Source organism: Eleutherodactylus coqui, chromosome 5 (genome assembly GCF_035609145.1).
Source record: "Eleutherodactylus coqui strain aEleCoq1 chromosome 5, aEleCoq1.hap1, whole genome shotgun sequence".
NCBI lineage: Eukaryota > Metazoa > Chordata > Amphibia > Anura > Eleutherodactylidae > Eleutherodactylus > Eleutherodactylus coqui.
Genome location: NC_089841.1, coordinates 165,059,966 through 165,074,930, shown reverse-complemented (window position 1 = coordinate 165,074,930; position 14,965 = coordinate 165,059,966). Strand labels below are relative to the sequence as shown.

Sequence of the window (14,965 nt, the reverse complement as noted above, 5' to 3'; positions counted from 1 at the left end):
ACCTCTCGTAATCTTGTCTCCAATTCCAGGAGCCGATTCTTATCAGTGTGCTCCTGGTTATTAATTCGCTCCAACTGTTCTTCTAGCTTCTGGTTTTGGGCCTCTATTTTCCCAGCCTGAGTCTCTAGGTAAAATTTTTGTTGCCTAAGTTCTGATATCATCTCCTCCTGGGCTTTCCTAGAAACACAGATGTATATAAAGTCTGGAGAATGCAATGAAACATAACCTGGACTTCAACAAACATGCTTTTGTCTAAGCCAAGTACTTGTCCATCACATCAGATACTCACATATTCCTCTGAGTGAATAAGCTGCTATTTGCTGCTAGTTTATTGGCTTCTGACAGTTCTGCTAATCTTTGTTCCAAAGACTTGATCTTTGACTCCAAAGCATTGATCATCTAGAAGATGTCAAGTATCAATAACTGAATGGTTTCTTGCAAACAGTACTTTAACTCATTTTTCTCCAAATTCAATACAAGATATTTTATTATAATGAAAAACAAGAAAAATGTCTATAATGCTTACTGCTTTCTGTTCACTTAAGATTCTGTTCTTTTCACATATTTCTTCTTCATTTTTGATACGGAACTGCTCTAGAGATTCCTTTTCTTCCAAATCCTCCTTCATTTGTGCTTCAAGGCTCTAATGAGTTTGAGAAAACAACGCTAACATACAATATATAGAAAGCTATATTTTATATATACATTAGAAATAAAAAGTAGGTGAGTTTTGCTGTCAGACCAGTTTATGATAGGATGACAAATTCTGTGCTCTGTGGAATATAGGCGTTTTAGAGAAGTATTTCTGAGAAAAAAAAGCAGAGAAAGCCCCCACAGGACTCCTAGGAAAGATGGGGCGAGTCTTGACTACCCCACCCACACAACTAAAAGAGAAAAACTTAGCAATAACATGGGTGAGCGCAATATCGGGCCGAGAAACTCAGCCAGATATCGCACTTCCCAACATGTGTTTTCACACGGATGCGAGGCGTTTTTCTGGCAAAAGCACCTCCAATCACTTTTGCGGAGTAGCGATTCTCCAGCGCTGCTTTCAAGCACGTTAAGAGGATCAGCAAGTGCTTCCCATTGTTTTCATTGGGAAGCATCACATGCATGCGATGTGTTTTACTGTCCCACTGAAAACAATGGCCGATGCGTTCTGAGGAACGTGAAAAGATAGGACATGTCACGATTTTTTTCCAAACTGCGAAATCGCTCATGTATATGACTTTATTCAGAAGAATGAAGTTCATATGCGCATAAGATTTGTGAGTCTTGCAACGCACAAATCTCGCGCCAGATTCTCAGCCGTGTGAAACCAGCCTTAGTCCTTTTTACTGTCTACCCATAGAAATTCCATGAATTCATTATACACGGGCCTCATTGTGTGTCTACCCAGCAAAACTGAATAACTTATCAAGGCAATGCAAATAAAAGTAATTTAAAAAATGGCAGGACGGAATTAGGAAGAGAACTACTTATAAAAAGATTTATTTACTCTGACTTTCTCCTCATAGGCTTGCTCGTTCTGCTTCAGATGAACATCCAAATGTTGGGCTCCCATTTGGGCTTCTCTGTATTTTTCTTCAAGTTCCTGGGTAAGAATATATAAACAAATTTAACCCCTGAGGACACGGACATTATTTTTTTTATTTTTGTTTTCCTTCTCACTTTCAAAATATTATAACGTTTCCTTTTTTTTGTAAACATAGCTGAGGGCTTGTTTTTTGATTAAGAGAAGTCAGATTTTAATGGTGCTTTTTAATGTACCATATAATGTACTGAAAAATCCAACAAAAAGTTTAACTGGAGAGAAATGGAAAAAAACACAAATTACGCCAATTATATGTTTTAAAAACATATATTTTCGGCCGCTATCTTCTGAGGACCATAACTTTTAATTTTTTTAGCGATGCAACTGTGAGAGCCTTGTTTTGTTTTTTTTTGTGCCGCAGGTACGTCTTAATTGATAGAAATATATGGCAACCCTAGGGGTCTTCACAAGGCCCAGACTAACATGACACTCAAACAGCACCCCAAAATGGAATCGCAGGAGGAGCTGTTTGGGACATTAAAGTGCCAATTCCAGAGTGGACAGTGACATTTATGTGGTTAACAGCCACAACCAAAGTTATTTTGAATCGTGGCTGTCCAGCCAGGAGTCAGCTGTCACAGACAGCCAGAAGCTGCCGTGTATAGAGCAAGTTCAGCTTCCAAGGCCTCGCCATGCAATCCACGTGCACATATGCCGTACATGTACGGTAATTGTTGGCAAGGGGTTTAAAGGAACATTAAACCTAGAAATCAATGATAAAACTAAACAGTAGATTAATCTTGCCTTCACTATTTGTCAGCTTGCTGTATTTTCTTCATTTTCCTAAAACAGACTTTTAAAAAAAAGAAGGCAGAGGGTAATCTCTTGCTCATCTGTCCCGTCGGCTGCAGAATGGCTGAAGAGTGGGAATGTCCAGGAAAAAATAATTTTTTAGAACCACTCAGAATGCTGTAAAAACATAATAAAAATGCATACTCACCTCACCTGATTGCCCTGAGGCTCCTGGTCCATAGTTACTCTCTACTGCAGCAATGATGTCCCGACACAGGGACATGTGAACTGCTATAGCTAATTACAGACCATAGCAGGTCAGTGCTTTGACCAGTAATTAGCTGCAGCGGAAACATGATCATGTGTCAGAACATCAATGCTGCAGCAGGGAAGAGCTTTGGAGGTTCAGGCGCTGCAGGAAAAGGTGCCACAGGGGATCAGGTATGGCGATTGTACCTATTTATGTTTTTATAGCATTCCAAGTTCTTTTCAAAATCATTTTTCCCTCGGATAATGCCTTTGATAATTTGTTGTCCCACTGCAGGCCTGTTTGTTGTCTGACAGTCAGATACAGGACAATGAAGAACAGCATGACGGCATGGTGGATCTTGTATACATAAGATGTAATTTATCAAAACAGGCATTTCCTACTCCAGTCTTGATATGAGCAGTACTAGAGCAAAATGTGGCTAGTTTATTAAGATCAGGTGCAATTCTGGCCTTCCCATGCACCAGACAGGCATATCTATACCAGGGATGAGCTGGCGTAGACCTGTGCTATAATTTGCACCAGTTTCTGGCATTAATTAAAGTAAATGTGCCATGCTGAGGGAGGTATCACCCCCTCCCACTTAGCCTTACCCATTTTCTGGAAAACTGTCAGACACAAAGTAAAAATTGAAAAGGGTCACAATTTTTGGCTGAAAAAAATGTAATTTGCACCAAAGCTATAACATTTTGCAACCAGAGATCTGGCACACGTATGATAATATATCCCCACCCCCCACCCCCAAGACTCTGCATATACCATTATTTTTTCAGCCATCTGTTGAATTTGCTGAGATTTGGTCTGAATGTCTTCCTTTAACTTGTTTTCTCTGCGCTCCACATTCTCCAGTTTCCTAACCTGGTTTTCCAAGGAATGACGTCTCTCCTAAAATCCAAACACAAAGTTTTCCGAGGTCTTGTAAAACAGATCTTGCGCACAATGGTCAAGACAAACACAGCCCACTAAGCGCTGTGGACTTTACAAGTCAAAGAAATAACACATAAAAGTTGATAGATAATGCTAATAACCAAATAACATGTAAACCCATTATGAGTTAAAGGGGTATTCTCAGAATTAAAAATGTTGCTCATTCTATCTCATTTGCAAAATCAATAATGTGGTCACAAGTATTTTTTTTCCAAAAATGTTTGGACAGCTGTGTGTGAAGAGGTCATTTTGCTCCTTTCTTCTGCTAATAACTGTAGTAAACCCCCATTTAATGTTAATTGCTGCACACATTTGAATGCCTGAAATTTCTACCAGTAATGTTGTTTTTAGCATGCAGTTGAGAAAACGTGGCAAGATATGATTGACATGACAAGCATTAAAAAGTAGCTTGCATCTACATGGTGAAGAAGCCCAAATTACGTCAAGGTAACCATGTTGAGGAAGCTTTTAAGTAATATGGGAAAGCGTAGGTGACAAAAAACCAAGGACAAAAGCACCTACCTCCGCTTCAAACAATTTTTTCTTTATTCCATCATTTGAATCCTCTCGATTCTTAAGTTTCTCTAACTCCTTCTCAGCTCGTTCTTTAGCTTGTCGAATGTTTTGGAGTAATTCAGTAGCTTCAGAACTGGCCTTTACTGCCTGAGGATAGAGAAAAATATGTATTAACCCTTTGCAATCCAATTTTGGATTCAGGGTTTCCTAGGGGGCTTTCTCTTTCTGCCAGTATACAATGGCGCCATCTGCTGGCTAGAGCCAGTACTGCAGTATTTGACATGCTAGAGAGGTGCCCGACAACAGAGCAGCCAGTAATCTACAGCAAGAATACTCTGTCGGACGTCTTCCGACATCGGAGCTGTAAGCCTTTAATCAGAATGTCTTTAAGACGTCAGACAGTGGATTGGAAAGAGTTAAATCAAATTAAACAACATGTCATGGCTTCTAAAGCATTAAAAACACCTTGTGGGTGCAAAACTGTCTTCTCCAGTTCTGCACAGTTGGATAAGAAGAAAAACAATGGTGAATAAAAGCCAGTGCAATGGCTAACCTATGCCCATGTACTTTCTTTACACGAAGTACCATCTGACCAGACATTAAATATGAAATATCACCTCAATGTAAATATATGCCTTGGCTTTAATTGTTCCCAATAGTTTGTCCCTCATAGAAAGCTTAAAGATCAGAATAACATCATCAACTATATATGTATCTATATACACAGGGGGTAACAAAAATATGGAAACACTGTACAAAATGCATGCCTCAAGTTACATGAGATTATAAATCATATTTCAGTAAGATATGTAGAGACCGATTTTAAGGGAAGTAAATATGACACAGATGCTGCGCATCTGCCCGAACAACAAGGTTCCATTGGTAGGGGTTTGAGCCACTCAGCTGCTGTTACCAGCTGGCTCCCAAAACCACCCAGAGCAGGGCAAGAGGTGAAGTAAACATATATTTGGCAGGACAGTTCACAGCCAAGGGCCAGGAGTCAAAAGGGCAGCTCAGTACAAATTACTAAGATCCCATGCATTTTGTAAAGTGTTTCCATATTTTTGTCCACCCCTGTACATATAGACACCATATCTTTCTTTACACGTTTTTCACTTTAAAACAGCTAAATATGTAGGTAAAGTTCCTATTACTAAAACTCCTTTGTAACCACACTACGTCTTGCTATGATTGGCAGTATTAAGTAATCCCTGGATATCAAACCCACCACCTACTTTAGTTAGTTTCTCCTGCAGCTCCAGAATTTTATTCTGTTGCTCAGCATTGATCTGGCGATATAAAAGACAATAGCAAATTAGTAATTAAACTGTTGAGGAAAATACTATTAATAGGTTGATGTGAGCATTCCACTGATGCTATGCAGTAACATTACTTTCATTTTCAACACAAGCATTTCAGAATGTAACTCTTCTTTTTCCAGTTAGTTAAAATGTGCATATATGGTGCGACTCTAAGGCCGCCTGCACACGAGCGGGTCGGATCCGGCAGCGAGAATTCTCGCCGCGGGAAGCGACCCGAGGGCCTGCAGAGACGAGCGCGTACTCACCCGCGCCTGGTGGCCCCCGGCTCTTTCATGTTCCGGCTGCCGCGCAGCCGGCGCATGCGCAGACCGGAGGCGGCGGCCGGGTGAGTGCGTGCCCTGCACAAGAATAGGACATGCCGCGGTTTGTTTGCCGCGCGAGATTTCGCGCGGCCAAACCGCGGCCGCCTGCATAGGAGTGCGTATTGTAATGCACTCCTATGCAAACTTTCAGTGACGGAAATCCCGCGTGCAGGCGGCCTAAAGAAGCAGGTTATTAAAAGGATATGTCATAAATGTCTCATAGATGTGGGTCCCACCTTTGGAATACATACCTACCTCTACAACAGGCTCCCCAACACACAATGCCACCTGGTAAAGCAGCCACATCTCCATATCTGTGTTGGGTCTGTGTTGACAGGCTGCTGTCAGCCTGCATAAACCCCAATTGAAAAGGATATACAGAATGGGAGGAATTTGGCCAAGCAGCAGCACATGTGAAAATGACTTGGGTATACTAATAGATCATAGACTGAACATCAGTCAACAATGTGATGCAGCAGCCAAAAAGGCAAACACAATTCTGGGATGTATTAACAGAAGCATAGAGTCTAGATGACGTGAGGTCATTATCCCCCTCTACTCTTCCTTAGTCAGACCTCATCTGGAATACTGTGTCCAGTTCTGGGCACTCCACTTTAAAAAAGACATATACAAACTGGAGCAAGTTCAGAGAAGAGTTACCAAGATGGTGAGCGGTCTACAAATCATGTCCTATGAGGAACGGTTAAAGGATCTGGGAATGTTTAGCTTGCAAAAAAGAAGGCTGAAAGGAGACTTAATAGCTGTCTACAAATATCTGAAGGGCTGTCACAGTGTAGAGGGATCAGCCCTATTCTCATTTGCACAAGGAAAGACTAGAAGCAATGGGATGAAACTGAAAGGGAGGAGACACAGATTAGATATAAGAAAAAACTTTCTGACAATGAGGGTGAGGGTGAGTGGAACAGGTTACCACGGGAGGTGGCGAGTTCTCCTTTAATGGAAGTCTTCAAACAAAGGCTGGACAAATATCTGTCTGGGATGATTTAGTGAATCCTGCACTGAGCAGGGGGTTGGATCCGATGACCCTGGAGGTCCCTTCCAACTCTACCATTCCATGATTCTATGTATATGGGATGTCATAGGCTGCTGCAGCCAATCAGGAGGCTGGATTCGGCATACGTCATGGGGCGGAGCTACGCGATGACGCGTACAAGGGGGCGGAGCCAAAACGCAGCTGCTTCCGAGCCGAGGGGAGAAGACCCATCTGCACAAGGACGTCTTAAAAAGCAAGAATACACCGAAATTAGACGGAGCCATGGAGACGGGGACGCCAGCAACGGAGCAGGTAAGTGGAATAACTTCTGTATGGCTCATATTTAATGCACGATGTATATTACAAAGTGCATTAATATGGCCATACAGAAGTACTTAACCCCACTTGCTTTCGCAAGACAACCCCTTTAAATATTTTTAATATTTTAATAAACCTTTTGGGGGGGCTGACTAGGGAATGTGACCATGCAACTGCTTAATTGTTTCTATAATACACTGCAATACTTTTGTATTGCAGTGTACTATATAGTCAGTTTAGGTAGCCTATTAAATCCTGCTGTTGGCTAGTATTTTGTAAAAGGCAGATCCAGAAGCCATGGTTAGGCTTCCGGTTGCTAAACCAATCCAATGGATCCTCACAATCGCGTTGTGTGGGTAGGGGGCATTGGAAGGGGTTGACAAATAAAAAATCATATATAGAATGTGAAGGGGTTTATATTGAATACACACTTTTTTAAAAATAAAAAACAGCTTTTAAAAACCAAATTCCATCTGTATGTTAATGTGTCAGTTCAAATAAACTTGTTGTCACTAAACCCCGAGGGTGGAGATTGCTCAGTGAAACATGTGAGAGGGGCAGTATTTTGTGTTTCAAATATCAGTGTCTCATCAGCTAATTATGTTGGGTAGACTGCAGCTACTGTGCACTGCTGGGAAATGAGTCAGACATTCTGTTCGAGGCCTCTAGGCCAAATCCATCTGAAAATCCCAGGCAAAATAGCACACCATACTGCACTATTTTGTTGAGGAAAATGTCAGAGGGCAGGATGGAAGTCAGAAAGACCCCATTATCGTTAATGGGGTCCACCCGCCACATTTCGGTTCAGTTGTAGACCCGATCCGTTCCCTACAGGGATTCAGTTTCCCTTCTCTCAGGTATGAGCCTTATGTTTTAATAATTATTGATAGTTATTGATAGGCAGCATGACGACTTTTTTTTTGCCCTTAGAGAAATGATAGAACAATACAAATTATTAGTAACCACACTTATCAAAGAGACTCTCTCTTCTCAGTGTGTATAGGAGTTTATTTCCCAACATAGATACACTAGCAACATTTTGCTTCAATACTGCACTCACATTTATGTTCGTCATCATCTTGGGTCGGAATCTAATTTCCCAAGTATGGATACTAACTCTAAGGCCAACTGTATACAAAGATAAACTTTACAGTTTATTTTTCAAGTGTAGAAGGAATATCAAGTAACTTGTTACCTGATGCTACCTTGTTCAATTAGAACCCCCCAAGTGCTTCAGGTTAATGAACAACCATGCATGGTTGCCTTCCCATTTCATTGAAAAAGAAGATGCCAAAGCCAAATATCAAGAATTCAAATTAAAAGACCACTCTTGAGTAAAGAGAAGAGACACAGAAAAAGGGCAAAATAATAGACATATTAAGACATCTAAAGTTTAAAAGACTGATAAAAAGGATGTTACACATTTACCTTCTCCAGTTTGGAATGCAACTCCCCAACTTCAGTTTTACCGTGATCTTTGGCCTGCATAGATTAAAAGCAAACTGGAACCATTATTATTTTCCATAATTTACATGCTGCCCAATCTACCCAATATTTACAAAATGTCATCTGGTCTAGTAATATCTTAATTGAGGGTTGAAAGTGTGAGACATATTACATTCAGTTTTTATGCAGTACAACTTGAAGCGGGTGGAGATGGATCAACCTGAAATAGGGCCTAGAAGATGATCGGTCCTATGACCTTCATTGTAAAAGCTGCTAGTGCATAGGTATTGGTGCGTCAAGATCTCAGTAGTTATCCAGAGATCTTGTGGCTCTGCCCAAGGCCACTTTCACAGAGCCATGAAAATCACGCAAGATTTGTGCGTGGCGAGACGCACAAATCTCGTATGAATATGAATGTCCATTCTTGAAAATGGGGTCATTTACATGAGTGATTTTTTCCTGCATAGATGTGCAGGAAAAAAAATGTAGCATGTCCTATCTTTGGGCTTTCACTTGGAATACATAGCCGAATATTATCAATGGCACAGGAAAACACTTCGCACAGCATGCGATGTGCACGTGAGTGCATTGCGAGGTTTCCCATTGAAAACTATGGGAAACACTGGCCGATCCTCCGACGCGTCTGAAAGCTGCGCATGTCGTTATGTAATTGCTGCATGCCCGCACACACGGATGTGTGAACCCAGCCTAATACAACACTGGCTACAGTAATACTTATATAATCAGTCATCATTATCAACCATATTCATAAAAATGATAACTGCTGTACCGTAGCCAGTGCTGTTTTAAGCGGAGCAGTGAGATCTCATGGCTCCAATTCTGTATGAAGTCAATGGCATTATAGGAGTTTCACAGAACATGCTGGAAGCACCACTGACCAAAAGTTTGGGCCCGAGTCCTGCAGAAAGTTAGGCAGTTTACATAAGTTAGGAATACAGGAACCTCGCAAAAAAAATACTTTAAAATAAATTTTAGAACACGTTTTAGCTTCTGAAGCACTAGCAGTTTTTACAATAAAAATAATAGGGCCCGGAAGTCCTGTTGAAGCCAGATAAACCAATGGAAGGGTCACACCAGCACAGAAGTTTTAAGGGAAAATTCAAGGTACAATTGTGCTGTTTTCTTTTCACAACTATGTATGGAAGCACTGACGGGAGCAAAGAGTTAAATGGAAAACAAGCAAGAAGCCATAGAAGCCTTTAGGGATCAAAGGTTGTCGTGAAAAAATACAGAAAAAAATCCATTATAGAACTGTAAGTTCACTTAAGGCAGAACCAACTATATATTGTGCTGAAGTATGCAATATAAAATCCGGATTACCTTCTGAAGCTTCTGATGACATTCTGTAGCTTTGCGCTTAAATTCATCTGCTGCCACTCGTGACTCCCTCAATTCTGCCTCATATAAGTCACTACGTCTTCGAGCAGATGAGAGATCTTCTTCTAACTGCTGCATCATCAACTTCATCTCTTCCAGTTGGGCCTGAAACTCCTAAAGGGAGGGACATAAACCAGCAAAGAGTAAGCATTCTCCAGCACAAATGTAACATGTTCTTTAACAAATTCCATAAAGGAAAATACGGCAATGAATTGCTATTTGATTGATAAATCATTCCTGATGGATTAAAGACACTTATATTAGAACTTACTGAAAACATCTAAGTTAAAACTAAAGAAATTAATAAGTTTGAGAAGGGTTCATACATCAAGGCAGCATTAGGATCCCTTACCCAGAAGGCTTCCAAACTAATTAGCACAGAGGACAGAGCATACCTGCTCCTTAATATCCTGAAGCTTCTGGCTCTGTTCTCGGATATCATGAAGAAGTTGCAGAGCCTTGTCATCCTCCTGGGAGACCTCCATCCGGGCCTGCTCTAGGCTGCGCTTTAAACTCTGCAACATAAAGCATTTTCAATGTATAAAATATTTGATTAGTAATGCTTCAATAGACCTCTTACCTACATTAGATAACTAATGCGAGAGGTTTGGGCAGTTGGGAATAGGCAACAATTATAAGAGTTTTTTTATAAGGCAATAGCATCACCAGCTCTGCTTCATCCACGCTCAAGATGAGCCATTTTTAACAGAATACTGAGGGGAGTAGCATCAACAAACCAATCTTGCAATGCCAGGGCATTTAGATGCAAGGCTAGGACATTGAACTAAATCTTTGTCCTAGGCAAAAAATAAGTCTGAGTACAAGTCTTTTAAGATGCATCAAGCCCCAAAATACACCTAAACAAAAAGCTTGATGTGATTGACCAGAGCTGTCACATGAAGCTCACTTGTCCCTGCTCTGCCTAACTTGGTGCAATGGAAAAGGCACAAGACATCATCTATATCATTGCAAAGTTATCATACATTTGGTCATATATTGCATATGTGTAAATATTGGAGTTATTTACAGCAAGGTAAAATAAACGAACCTTTAGGGCCTCATGTTCACGGGGAAAATACATTTTGTGATCCGCATGTAAAATTTCCCATAGGAATGCATTGACAACCCGCGGTTATATAAATAGCCCCGGATGGTATAAAAAATTTCATTTGCGGGGGGAAAAAACGCGACATGCTCCATTTAAGTGCGGATCACGCTCCGGATGGTCCCCATTGATCTCTATGGGTGCGGGAGATCCGCTGCGGAGTGCACGGCGCATGTGCGCGGCACGCTGCCGGCGTGCCGAGCGCATCCGCCGGGCAGAGAGAAAGAAGATCCGGCCGCGACCCCGCAGTGTCCGGACAGGTAAGAAAAATCTATTTTCAGGCCTCATGTCCGCGGGAAAGGAGGGTCCAGCTGTGGGATTCTGCATGGAGAATCCGCGTGGGCCCGAATTTCCTAGTGGACATGAGGCCTAAATGTGAATTAAATGGGTGCGGGAAATCCGCCGCGGATTTCAAGGCTGGGAGGTGGGTAAAGTACTAGGAGGTGGGGTAAAGTGCAATTTTTCACGTACATACGCGCGTGAAAAAAAACGCATCTGCATGTCACCCACATGCAATAAAATACAATTTAAGGCCGCCTGCAGATGGGCGGAAATTCCGCGGCGGGATTTCCCATGGCATTAACAAACGCAATTCTATGCAGACAGCCCCGATTTGGCCGCGCAAAATCTCGCGCGGCAAACAAACCGCGGCATGTTCTATTTCTGCCTGGCAGCCGGCACATGAAAGATCCGGAGCTGCGGGGCATGGGTGAGTATGCGCTGCTCTCGGCAGGCGCTCGGTTCAGGTCCTGCAGCGAGAATTCTCGCTGCCGGATCCGACACGGCCGTCTGCAGACAGCCTTAAGCCCATCCGCACTGTATCCGCAGCAGAAATCCGCGTTACATATCCGCGGCGGGTCTGATTTTCCCTGTGGACATGAGGCCTAATACATTTATACACATCACAAATAAACGTATGAAGCTACTGACTGGTGAAGAGGGATCCGGTGATATACCATATAACTCCACAGAACTAGTTACCCCCCAGTATGCCAAGGATGTAAATAATGCGTCAGGACTTTAAACGCTTACGGCAAATATGAGGGCTGAAGCTTAGATCTTAGTATCATATTGAAGCCTGGAATCTTTGCTTTCAAATGATAGGTTCCATGTTTATTCTGGGGGCAAAACGCATTTAAAATTGGGGAGCAGCATGAAAAAGTTACTTCCTAGTTCTCTGTGTATGCAAAAGAGGGGAGGAAGGTGGGAAGCTGCAAGTGACATGAGGAAGACAGATTACAGCCTGTAATTATCATCTCTATACAGCATCCAATCACTCCAGTGAGGGGATGAAGTGTTTTTTGTTCATTCAATGGCACCCTTTCCTTACCAATCAGAGAGGAAATTTGCCCTCTGTCACATTTTCTTTTGGCAGGGGAGTGAGGGTGGGGTGAGGGAGGGGAGAGTGGGGTCTTTTTTAATTGTCTTTTTCATTTCTATTATAAAGTAAGAATATAAACAGTCAGTAGTACATCTAACATAATCCGCACCTAACCAGTAGATTTGTCAACTGAGATATGTGGTGTGTTTGTACTCTGCACATCTAGTACTTTTATTTTAAAGGGCTACTCCAGGGAAAACAAATTTTTCCATCATTGCAACCCTCATCTCATTGTCTGTCTCACTCTGGATGACTCCTGTGTATATTGTAGTCACTTCCATGCAGTGCAGCCTCCTGTCCGATGCTTATCAGACATCTTGATATTGAGATTTAGACTTTCACTATTCTGTGCCATCAATCCCCCAATGCATCAGAACAGCATTAAATGAGAAGCTAGAGACTGTACCATCTATGCTACAGGGAAAACACTGCCATTCCATTCGGTCTTCTCTTAAATAGACTACAGACCATAAAGTATACAGTCAGGAGGATACGCTGTGGTCTCATATTAAAATTGTGTTATAGGAGCATCTAATCATTGTCAGTAACTGACAGGAGTGTCCGTCTCTCCCTCTAAGCAGTTTCTGTGGTAGAGTCCATCAAACAGATGATATACTGACTGAGAAATTGACTACTTCGAAAACACATAAATCCAAGCAAATCTTATCTGGTGAGAATAAAGATTATATGGCCCACCTAAAGAGAGGGACTTCAGGAGTTTCAGACAGAAAGGATTAACTAACCAAGGTAACACTAGCCAACATATATACTTGGGATTTTTTTTTCTTTCATTATATAAAACTTTCATTGAAGTACACCTTTAAGGAAGTGTTGCATGTCTCAAACGCTGCTTGGGTGAAACTTTTTATGCTTTAAGAAAAGGTTAAAAAGTAGAGATGAGCGAGCATACTCGTCCGAGCTTGATGCTCGTTCGAGTATTAGGGTGCTCGAGATGCTCGTTACTCGAGACGAGCACCACGTGGTACTCGTCTCGATTAAACGAGCACTGACCATTGAATTCAATGGAGCCGGCAATACAGCCGGCTCCATTGAAAGCAATGGCCTGCCGGCCAGCGCGGGATGAATTGTCGGGAAGGGCTTAAATATATAAGCCCTTCCCTGCAATTCAACCAGAAATGTGTAAAAAAATTAAAAAAAATAAAAAATAACAAAAAATAAAAAAAAAAAATATATATATATATATATATATATATATATATATACACTCACCTTGTCCTGGCAGAACGATGTTAGCCCATTGAATTCAATGGAGCCGGCAATACAGCCGGCTCCATTAAAAGCAATGGGCTGCCAGCGATCGCGGGATGAATTGTCGGGAAGGGGTTAAATATATAAGCCCTTCCCTGCAATTCATCCAGAAATGTGTAACACTTACAGGACATCTCTAACAGGGGTTGTCTAGGGTAGAAAAATATGGTTGCTTTATTCCAAACACAACGCCACCCTTTTCCGCGGGTTGTTTCTTGTATTGCAGCTCAACTTCCATTAATTTCAGTGGAGTTGAGCTGCAATACTTCCCACAACCCTATGGACAAGGGTGGAGCTGTGTTTGGAGGAAACCAGCCATGTTTTACTAACCCTGGAAAAACCCTTCAAGCTCCCTATAAGTGTTGGTCCGAGCTGTGGGTCCCTGACATTTTTTTTGAGAGATAAGTCCTGTTACCCTCTCTTTGTATCTCAAATGGCAGCTCTCCCCATAGACTGCAATGGAACACTGAAGTCTATGGGAATTACAGAATGAGACAAATACGCAGTTGAGCATGTGTTTGCTAGGTGAACAGAATAGGTGCATTGTAAGTGGAGAAACATGTATTCATTTAATACAGACAAATAATAGCATAGAAAACCAAACTATGTGTACACAGCTACGGCAGTAGAATAAACTGTTTCAAGTGCCGTTAAATAGAATCTATTATTCTCTGTAAACAGTGACTCTAGGCTGGGGAAAAGCTTTCTGTAGTATTCTTTAATAGGATTTATGGTAATAAATTCTGAAATATTAGTTCCCTGTGTTCACTGCTTTATATGACATTTCCTTAGTCCCAAGAACCTCCAAGAACATTTCCATACATGTTTGAAAAAACATCTGTAAGATTATTTTCTCTCTCTCTTACTGACAGCAATAATTCATGATTGAGAATTACCAATCCTGTTAGACACATACAACATTGTAGATGATACGACACCTGCAAATACACATGTAGTCTTGTGTGCCCTACGAGAAAAAGTGTGATTGTTATCAGTAAGAGAAACTAAGTAATCTTGTAGATAGGATACCTTTTAATGGCTAACAAAAAATACATGACGGTACAGTGAGCTTTCGGGTTCTTCTTATCGACCCTTCACCTTAATTGGCCTGATGAAGGGTCGATAAGAAGAACCCAAAAACTTGCTGTAACATCATGTACTTTTGTTAGCCATTAAAAGGTATCATATCTACAAGATTACTTGGTTCCTCTTACTGAGAACAATCACACTTTACTCTACTGGCTAACACGGTACCAAACTTTTGTTTTCATACTACTAGAAAATAGGTGATTATACCTACCCGATAATCGGGTTTCCAGGAGTCTCCACGACAGCACCACCTGAGATAGCCTCCTCCTGGTTGGACAGGAACACACCGAGAGGTTAAAAGCTC

General features: G+C 41.5%; 1 protein-coding gene across 4 annotated transcripts in view; it reads right to left on the bottom strand.

Moving 5' to 3' along the window:
• CIT (citron rho-interacting serine/threonine kinase) overlaps window positions 1–14,965 on the bottom strand; it is a 140,833-nt gene that overhangs the window by 60,600 nt on the left and 65,268 nt on the right. For all 4 annotated transcript variants that reach the window (XM_066603665.1, XM_066603664.1, XM_066603666.1 and 1 more), the window contains 10 exons: window positions 10,213–10,332; window positions 9,761–9,931; window positions 8,402–8,455; window positions 5,273–5,326; window positions 4,044–4,184; window positions 3,354–3,479; window positions 1,499–1,594; window positions 527–643; window positions 290–399; window positions 3–177 (listed from right to left, as the gene is read on the bottom strand). In XM_066603665.1, coding sequence (XP_066459762.1) covers window positions 3–177; window positions 290–399; window positions 527–643; window positions 1,499–1,594; window positions 3,354–3,479; window positions 4,044–4,184; window positions 5,273–5,326; window positions 8,402–8,455; window positions 9,761–9,931; window positions 10,213–10,332 — 1,164 coding nt within the window. The remainder of the gene's footprint in view (window positions 1–2; window positions 178–289; window positions 400–526; window positions 644–1,498; window positions 1,595–3,353; window positions 3,480–4,043; window positions 4,185–5,272; window positions 5,327–8,401; window positions 8,456–9,760; window positions 9,932–10,212; window positions 10,333–14,965) is intronic.